This window comes from Cucurbita pepo, chromosome LG03 (assembly GCF_002806865.2).
Source record: "Cucurbita pepo subsp. pepo cultivar mu-cu-16 chromosome LG03, ASM280686v2, whole genome shotgun sequence".
Classification (NCBI taxonomy): domain Eukaryota; kingdom Viridiplantae; phylum Streptophyta; class Magnoliopsida; order Cucurbitales; family Cucurbitaceae; genus Cucurbita; species Cucurbita pepo.
The window spans coordinates 7,960,652-7,971,228 of NC_036640.1; the positions used below are offsets into that span (position 1 = coordinate 7,960,652).

The window sequence follows — 10,577 nt, forward strand, 5'->3', positions numbered from 1 at the left end:
TTGGACGATAAATTAGAAATAGTATCATCTACCTCTAATGAATGATTGCCTTATTTGTCCTTAATTTTATTTAGAATTAACTTGTTTAAACTACTACTTTTGCCATTTTGAAATCAAGGTAATTCCCCCAAAATTAGTAAACTATTCTTAATTTTTGTCTAGTACTAGGATATAAACTAGGTGGAAAACGTGTAGTAATATTCTTCCCTATAACTAGATTAAGCCTATTTGGTGTTTATATTTTAAAATATTTTAATAGGTTCTTAAATCTCAACTACCAACCACGTGTGGGTCATCCTTTTCGGTGGATCAATTATAGGAATTCCATAGTTAAACTTACTTTACTTTGAGTAATTCTATGTTTGATAACTTCTTAAACTTATGTTAGTCTGTGAGGATTAAGAATCGAAGATTAAGTAACGTGATCATGTGGTAGAAGAATGTCGGAGTTTAAATCCGTTCGGATTCTGAACCTTGATTCAAATTTTGGGTATAGGTTCATGCCTAGTAGATCTTGACATAGTTTCCACTTTTCGACCTTAATTAAACCGATAAACTTCATAAACCTAACTTGAATGACCTATTAATTAGACACAAAATGAAGGTCTACCGACTACTTGAAATTTAAGCTTTAGGTGGGTGAGGAAGGAAGGATGGACAGCGAAAACCTCATATCAAAAGGGAATAGAAATGAATCAAGAAATTAGTGCATCGTGTAAAAGTATACATTCTATCATCAATTGTGTTGTTGTGTAAAAGTACTTTTGGTTTATAAGTTAAACGTTTGAATCTCAATCTCTAGTTAAGGAACCTATCAGATTAGGTAATTTGGTTTATAACTTATACGTTTCAATCTCAATCTCTAGTTAAAGAATTTTTGCTCTAACCCTAAACCCTTCCACGAGACTATAAATGCAGCCCCAATGCTTTGCCAGACATGCACCTTAACACCATTCCTCTTACAAAATCAACCTAATGAAGAGATTGTCAATTTCAAGTCTCTGTGTTTTGGTGGTGGCGGTGGCGTCGATGGCGCTTCTCACTGGTGCTCCGGTGGCCGATGCGGTGGACTGCAACCCTTCAGAGCTCAGCCCATGTCTTCCTGCAATTACGTCATCGACACCGCCGACGAGCTCTTGTTGCCAGAAGATGGTTGAGCAGACGCCGTGCCTTTGCGGATACTTTAAGAATCCAGAATTCAAGCCTTACGTTACTGGCGGCAAACGGGTTGCTGCTGCTTGCGGCCTCACCGTTCCTGAGTGTTAGGGTTGGAGAGAGGGTGGGATGAATAAAATAAAGATGGTTATGTGCCAACTTGAACTGCGTACCTGAAAATAAAAGCGAATATGAATAATGAATATATGATCATCAATAATTTGTTATGTATGGAAATCTTATAGTGGGAATGGAACATATTAAAAGAGAGTATGAATATACATATCTATCAACAATTATGAGCTAAAATACTTGTTTGAATTCTTTTTTCATAAAAAAATTATATGTTTTCTTTTACTATTTCTTTTGCTGGGCTCCCACCACTACGACAGAAATAAATAGATGAATTAAAAGAAATAAGAAAATAAGTAACACAATAATTTACATGGAAAATTTTAAAATTAGCCACAGAAATCATGATCCTAAAGTGTTACAAGAACCTTCTATCAAGAATTTGTATTACAATCATACATTTTTCCGTCGTGATTGAAATGGATTAATTTTATAAAAAAAAAAATTGTGACGGAATATATATTTAAGTTTATGTATGTATAAAGGAACCCTTGCCTATATTTGTAGTGGAGTAAAGGTAGCAAACGAAAGAAAACATAACCACGAACAAGTTTAAAACAAAAAAAATATAAAGTTTTAACACAAAATAGATTCGGGTCTAATGAAAAGAATGAAATTGGCTGATACTATGAGAATACTAACTAAGTAGCATAGGTCCTATTCTCTCGTGAACCTCTATTCTCTGAGCTACTTCATTCTTTGAGCTACTTCATTCCCTTCGCTCCTTCACCGGAACCGGAACCCATTTCTTTTTTAACTGTAACTGTAAACTACTCAAATGAAAGAAGACTGATCCTGAACTACTGATTGAACGAGGTCTGTTCTCTTAGCTTTCCTTTGTTTGATTCTGCTTGAAAGACGAAGCATTAATTAGAGAGTTGACTCCTCTAACAACCGAGCCTCAATGAAAAATTAATATCCAATTTTTTTATTTTTTTTTTAAAGTTCAAACTTCTAGAATTTGATGGAGAGTCGGTCTAAATTTCAAGATGACTTTAAAACAAATTTTTAAAAAAATTCTAGAAACTCAGAAAAAATTAATGTTCAAAGTCAACCTCCAAAGTTTTTTTTTTTTTTTTTTTTTTCTTTCATTCTCATTTCCTAATCAAATACTTGTAAATTAACGAATGAGACGTTAGTAAACAAGAAAATAAAAGAAAGAAAAAAAGAAAAGAGAGAGAAAAGAGAGAAAAGAGAGAGGAAAGATGAGAGAAGAGAAGGTAATCGTCCGAGAACTCTTGATCTTGCCACCTTAGAGTTTTTTTTTCTCTCTATCTCTCTAAAGTTTCTTCACAAAATCATCCTAGCTCTTTGTGGAGATCATGTTTGGAGGTCATTTTATCATTCTACTTAAACGGTTTGAAGCCCATCGAAAAATATAGTATTTAACGGCTCAAAATTGATATTTCGGGTGATTCGATTTGGTTTTGATATGTTCAAACCCTTTTTTCTTATAGATTCGACTCATTTAAGTTAATATGACAACATTTTAGTTAGTTTAAATTTTTTTAATCAAGTTTAAATTATTTATGCATATGGCGAGTTAACTTAAATTATTAGGAGTAAGTTTAAATTATTTTATGCAAAATTAGGTTAGCTAATTTAAATTAACTTAAACTATTAGGAGTAAGTTTAAATTATTTTATTCAAAATTAGGCTTACCTAGTTTAAATTAGTAGAGAAATCTATTTTATCATTGTTGGACTACTTTTAGGAAGAATTAAATTTTAGATAGCAGCGTTAAGCTAGGATTAAGGAGTCGTAGTAGCTTTGGCCTAGGCCAACCAAGTAAATGGTCTTACTACCGGCTCGGTCAGACGACTTGCTTTATGTATGATGACACGTGCTTAGTGGCATTTGCACATGTCATTTATACTTTATATTTTATGATGACGTGACTATGTTATATGATGATGCTATATGATGTTATACGATGTTGTTATATGATGGTGTTATATGATGATGACATGATGATGATGGCACATGATAACATGATGATGTAAGATGTAGGATGATCAGATGATGTTATTTCATATTATGATGAGGTGCATGTATTAAATGCCATGATGCACTATGATGATGGCTTTTCTAAGACACAACCCTAATTAATTTAAGGGATAAACGTATGAAGACCAATACATGCATGTTAGAGTAATATGGGAACAATATAGAGGGTTGTGTCATAAAGATGATGTAAAAATGAAAAACTATAAGACCTCATGCATTTTGAGTATACATATACATCAGGTTACTTCCTCATTTATGATAATGAATATGGACGCGTACACTATAATGATAATGATGATCATGTCTTGCTGACCTCTGGATGTCGCTATGGACACCTAGCTCAACTATGATGGGTCCAGAGGGTGCAAAGCGTTTGGAGATCCACACTTGCATGTGTGGGTCGTGTGTAGGGATCCAATTTTGTCCGGTTTGGAAGTCACCCCTATAATGGTTTTAACAATAGGTCCCTAGATCATAAGTTGCATAAGTTTGCATTCTCTGGCCTCAATAGTAGGGTTACTTTATTGAGTATTTTTTAAAATACTTAAGTTGTGTGCTACTTCTATTTTACGCAAAAGCTGTCCACGTTGGAGCCCACCCCTACGATGGTTTTAACGATAGGTCCCTGGATCATGAGTTCCATCAATTTGCATTCCTTAGCCCCAATAATGGGGTCACTTACTAAATATTTCTTATAATACTCGAGTCGTGTGTTGCTTCTATTTTAGATAAAGGCAAAGCACCTCCATACGATGACGACGACATCGCAAGTAGAGACCATAACATGGTAGTAAAATCACTTACTTAGTTGGCATTAGCCGATGTTTTACCTAAATACAATTTCTTGGTTACGTCCCTCGAAGTTATTCCAAGTGTCCTCAAGGTGTTTTCTATTAGAAAGTTCATTTTGTTTAGTTCACAATTTGCATTTCTTAATTAATTCAACTTGAATTTGAGAAATAAGACGTGATACTGACCGCGGGCAAATTCAGCTTTGGAAGGATTGAAATCATAAAGAGCGATGTGAAACTTGTCCATCCGAATAACACGTTTTTGAGTCGAGGAGCTGTCGAGCTGATGAAGTGGCGTGAGCCGAAGGAGTCGATGTCTGCATGCGAGACATGTGTCACTGGGGAAAGGTGATGTGCACGCGGGTCGTGAACCGGGTCGAAGCGTGGACTTCGAGTCACTCTATTTACGGGGTTGCATGTCTATGCGCGTGTCAAATGGGCCGTAATTTACAACTGGTCTGAGTGGGTTATTGAGCTGCTCATTAGATGCAGTTGGGCCTAATGGAGGGTGGGCTGTAGGTGGATTGTACGTGGGCTGTGTACATTGTCGGGCCGCAACCACAAAGCTACTGGGCCGAGTACAAATGAGTCAAGTTGTTGGACTGGGATATGTCTGTCATTTGGGCTTTAGGTCGGGTTTCTACAGGTGGGTGGGTGGTTGGGTGCGGATCCTTCTGTTGTGGATTGTTGTGGATTGTTGGGAGGGAGTCCACAGTCTAATTTAGGAATGATCATGAGTTTATAATTATCGAATACATCTCTATTAATATGAGATCTTTTGAGGAAACCTAAAGTATGAGAGTTTATGCTCAAAGTGGACAATATCATACAATTGTAGAGATTTTTGGTTTCTAACATAGTTTAGATACATGCCTTTAAATTAGTCATGTCAATAGAATCCTCAAATATCAAATAAAGAAGTTGTGAGCCTCGAAAGCGTAGGAGGGTGTTCGGGGGCTCCATAGGCCTCAATGGAGGCTCTATGGTGTACTTTGATCGGGGAGGATATTTTAGGATTGTTGAGAGGGAGTTCCTGGCTAATTTAGAGAATGATCAGGTAGATTTTTGAGGATTGTTGAGAGGGAGTTCCTCACTAATTTAGGGAATGATCATGGGTTTATAATTAAGGAATACATCTCATGGGAGGGAGTCCCACTTGATTCTTTTTCGGTTGGATGTTGTTCATGGTTTCGATTCTCGCCGGCGGTATACACAGAGGATTTCACGAACGTAAAATGTAGAACGGGTACTAATATAGAACGTAAAATGGTATTGTTGTGTTTGGTGGGTAGAGCGGGTACTAATATAGAACGTAAAATGTCGGTCATGTATATGCAATGCACATATTAAAAAGAAAAAAAAAGTCCTAAATGAAACATTATCAAACTCCTATAAAGTTTTAGGTGACCTCTCATTCTCATTTAAATTTGTACACTTAAATTGCCTTGAACTACCTTTGGATTGTTTTGCTAAATTTGGTATAAAATGATTTATTTGTAAATTGTATTGTATGCTTTAGATGGAAACAAATAGGTACAACAATCAATATTAATTCATTTGACATTGGTCACGTATAGCGAGAAGACAATAAACAAATGTCATTTTCTTCGAATGCAATGTGGTTATGCCATGCATGTGTGTAAAGTCTCTAACTCAATGTTCATTAAACCTTAAAAGAAGGAAAAAATTAATGATACTGCCAGAGATTTTACTTTTTATGATGCTATAGGCAACCTAAATAAAGGGAATAGAGAAAAAGAAAGCATCTTACATAGTACTCTCTATGATATCTCACATCAAGAATGTTGAGCTCTCAAGGGGTGGACACCACGGTGTGCCAGCGAGGACATTGAGCCCCAAAAGGGGGTGGATTGTGAGATCTCACATCGATAGCAGAAGGGAACGAGTAGCAACGAAAAGATTTTTATAGCTCTCTAATATTTCAAGTAGGTTGCCCATATTTGAATGATACGAATCACCTACTAACCAATTTGGAGTTACACAATTCCAATCCTTCCCTTTTAACCTTGTTGCGTTGTCTTTTATCCAAAAAGAAATTTGTCTTTTATACTTGGATATGTCATCAATTTGGCTGCAGTCTTAACAAACAAGAAGGTGTGAGGAGTGCGAAATTAATGAAAGGGGTGGCAATTACGTGCATACATTTCACTTCATGAGCCTATAAATCAAGGTTGAAGCCTTTGCCAAATACACACACATACCCAAAGAATGAAGAACCTTCATAGCTCAGGCCTTTGCCTTCTCGTGGTGGTGGTGATTCTCACCGGAGCTCACGTTGGGGAGGCGGTGAGTTGCAACCCCACGGAGCTGAGTCCATGTCTCAGTGCAATCACGTCAGCGGGGGTGCGGCCTACAGTTGCTTGCTGCCGGAAGTTGAAGCAGCAGCAACCATGCTTTTGTGGGTATCTAAAAGATCCAAGGTTCAAACCTTATGTACAATCTCCTCGCGCCAGAATGGTTGCTTCCATCTGCCATATCGCCGTCCCTAGGTGCTAGAACCCTATGCTCTCATATGAAACGGACGTTGGTATATGCCAACTTAATCTCTACTACAAAATGAAGCTATAAATAAAAAAGTGGCATGCTTACATCTTTGTCTCTAATTTTCCTTTTAATTCTTATGATTTCTAAGCTGTTTTCTTCGAATTCTAAGCCGTTTTATTTTTCTTTCCAAGATATGAGAGATCAGAGATCGATAAATGAACTACGACTTTCTAACCGAATGAAAAATCAATTTATGTTTATTAGAAGAATTTAAAAGCTTGGATATGAATGTAATATTACCAAAATGAACTTAATACATCCGTAATAAAATCTTCGTAAAATATGAACATTGCCTTACCTTTACTTTAAAAATAGAATAACATATGCCTGGAGTATTTTAAAAAATACCCACTAAGCAATCCCTTTATTGGAGTTGAAACTATCATAAATGTCTAATTTTTTATAGCAGTTATCCTAACGGATGATCTTGGATGTGTACTTAATTTTTCTACCACGGTCTACACGTGCGAGTATGGAACTACCAGTCGGTTCGCACACCTTCTAGGACCCTTTATGGTCAGGCGAGCATTCTCTGGTAGCTATTGATGCCGGACACCCGTTAGAAATAGCAACTGTCGCGGCAACAATATGATAAATATATTGATTGTTCCCCTGTCTTGGAGCACAGTACTGTCATGAAAGAATAGGGGTAGCCCCCAATGCATCCCCACTAGTGTTTTCTTCCTATCATATCGTTTTTCATATTATTTCTCATAACGTTTATCATATCATTCATCATAGCTTCCTTGTGTATGTCGGGGTTGTATTTCATGCTAGTTCATTGTTTTGCATTTCAATCATATCATGTTATTCATGTCGCACATATATCATATCATAACGTTTTTCATGCTTTCAAACATAACAATCCACATCATACACATAATAAATCATGTATGATAACAATCACACAACATATCGTGAGCATGTCTTCAACACATCATATCATAAACATGTCACTTCATCAAATACAACATAACAATCCTATCTCATAGCATATACATCTCATTTCATAAGAGTTTACGTATACAAACATATGACGCGTGCCATCATACAACACACAATTATAACCATACGGCAGTAGGCCCACTTTCTTGGTTGACCTTAGCCAGAGTTCTCCCTAATTCGAGTACATTCACTCCCATTCCTCAATATTGCTTCAAATTACCGCCGGTTATCGTTTCCTATTACAATTAATGAATGAGCCATGAGACCCGTCTCTTGAATGAGATTTTTGCAATCACCCAACTCAATCAAGAAAAGATTAATCATTCCTAATTCCTATTTAAAGATTCTATAACAATCAATTTCACAATAGTATAATAGAGGGTATGTTCTCTTAACTTTATCTATGGTTTCACATGAATAGAGAGACTATCATTCATATGTTCCTCAATTAGATGACGTATGACTTTTGTCATATTTTCAACAATCCGTTCTTATTACATTTGGTGGTTTGCGACCCTTGCCTTCCGTTACACCGCGAAAAAAATGTTTACTTTAGGCACTTTGTTGGCTTCCGTTTCCTTTATATATATGGTAATTGATGTTATTAATTTGGCTGCACTCCTAACTGACCAGAAGCAAGTATTGTGTGCACAGCTTCCAGTTTACAAGCGCTATAAATACTACTTGAAACTTCATCACAAATACAACCAATATATTCATCTTTGTTTTCAGCAACAATGAAGAAAAGGCTTTACCTTCTGGTGGCAGTGATGGCGATGGTGGCGCTCCTCACTGGAGCTGGAGTGGCAGAGGCGGTGAATTGCGATCCGACGGAGATGAGAGCATGTCTTCCTGCACTCAAATCCACAGAGCCGCCGACAGCGGAATGCTGTGATAAAGTGAAGAAGCAAGAGGGATGCCTTTGTGAATACCTGAAAAGCCCAATATTGAAGCCTTATTTAGAGTCTCCCAATGCTAAAAAGATAGGTTCTTCCTGTGGCATTCCCATCCCCACCTGCTAGACCTACAATCTCTCCTTCCCTAAGCCTTCTCTACAGAATGAAGTTGTATTCCTCACCTCAGTCTACTAAAAAAGCAAAACTATAAATAAAAGTGAATCACTTCATATTTTCTCTCTATGCTTCAATTTTCCTTTTTTTTTTTTTTATACATCATAAATCATTTGACAAATATATTTTTTAATAGAGATAGGCATACAAGTTAAGTTGGGTTAAAAAATCTTTTGAACACGCAACTTAAACAAAGTTTACCATCCAACAGTTCGAGCTGGGTCGGGTTGTCGGATTCTTCTCTTCTTTTTTTTTAATTAATAATAAAAATCATATTAATCCAAAATACATATTATATTAATTACTAAAATCTTATAAAATTCAAATATCACATATATACAATTTACAATTCACAATGTCTCACTAAAATCATATACAAACATTAAATATTATCTTCTCAAGAGTAGGGTAGGGTTGGGTTGGATTGTAACCNAAAAAAAAAAAAAAAAAAAAAAAAAAAAAAAAAAAAAAAAAATTTTTTGTTTTGCAAACGTTCAATTCAATCTAAATCAAAGAGAAGAAGAAAAACATTATCTCAATCCAACCTTTATGGTTTGGGTTGGGTAGTCGGAGATGGTTAGGTTATCAAATCATATGAATACTCCAAATAAACTCAAGTTGTAGCATCAGTAGCATAGTTGATTGGCAATGTTTTAGACTTCTTGTAACGACCCTAGATTTGTGCTAACCTAAAGTCGCTACTATCATAATTATATGCTCTCTTATGCAAAAATATTAGTTTAAAACATCATTGTAAAACATTATCATTGACTTACATGTTTGAAATAGATCTTTAAAGCAACGTAACGAAATATTAAATAAAACAAGATAAATATTAAAATTGAAAGACGCCCCGTACAAACTTATGGTCTAAAAATTTAAATACAATTATCTTATGTATGTGTCATTGTCTTTACTTACTATTCTCTCGTTCTCATTTAAATTTGTACACTTAAATTGCCTTGAACTACCTTTGGATTGTTTTGCTAAATTTGGTATAAAATGATTTATTGGTAAATTGTATTGTATGCTTTAGATGGAAACAAATAGGTACAACAATAGAGAGAAGAAAATAAACAAATGTCATTTTCTTAGAATACAATGCGTTTATGTCATGCATGTGTTGTGTTGCATGTAAATATATTAGAACTTGGAAAGGCACAAGTGGAGGGCTACCCTTAAAATGAGCTAATTCCCAAACGAATAAAGGCAACATTCAATACAATTTGTTACATACTTCACTTTTAATTTAACTTCATCTTCAACACGTGGGTGGGGAGGTGGAGTTTTGAACTAGTTCAACAATACTTAAAATTTGAATGAAATTTGAGGTTTAAGTCTCTAACTCGATGCCTCATTAAACCTTAGAGAAGGAAGAGTTTTATGATTTTAGTTCTTGCAATTTTAAGAAATAAGTGAAGCCCACAAATAAATGCTAGTTGAAATCTAGTGAAAACAAATTAGGTCCCTCCAGGCATGAGCACGCATAATGCATCAAGTCCCAACGTTTTTCCATTTTCATTATAGTTTAATACAACTCCACTAGTGTCTTCTTCATATCATATCATTTTTCATATTCTTTCTCATAACGTTTATCATATCATATCTCCAACCTTCTTTCCATTTTACTCCAACCTTCTTTCCACCCTCAGGTAACTCCATCAATTACCGTGTGTCATTTCTGTTTATTGCTTTCATCCATGGCTTGCCTCCATTTCTCACTCTTCAATGGGTCTTCAAAGTTTACAGGATCAGTAGTGGTAAACATGGCCAAGTGAGTTTCATTATCTTCTTCAGAAAGATCTTCTCCTATTGCATAGTCTCTCATCCAGACTGGTGGTCTCCTATTTCTCCCCTTATTCGAGCTAGGAGAGCTTGCTTCATCCAAAGAAGGAAAGCTTACTTCAGCGAA

At 35.7% G+C, this 10,577-nt stretch overlaps 1 protein-coding gene across 1 annotated transcript; it reads left to right on the forward strand.

Moving 5' to 3' along the window:
- The first annotated feature begins 922 nt into the window (after positions 1 to 922).
- Positions 923 to 1,464, forward strand: LOC111790385 (non-specific lipid-transfer protein 2-like). Its single transcript, XM_023671272.1, has one exon. The coding sequence runs from the start codon at positions 976 to 978 to the stop codon at positions 1,264 to 1,266; it is 291 nt and encodes a 96-aa protein (XP_023527040.1). The 5' UTR covers positions 923 to 975; the 3' UTR covers positions 1,267 to 1,464.
- Positions 1,465 to 10,577: the final 9,113 nt, after the last annotated feature.

What these genes read in the sequence shown, in the direction of transcription:
- LOC111790385 (XM_023671272.1), top strand. Translation starts at nt 976, where the DNA reads ATGAAGAGATTGTCAATTTCAAGTCTCTGTGTTTTGGTGGTGGCGGTG.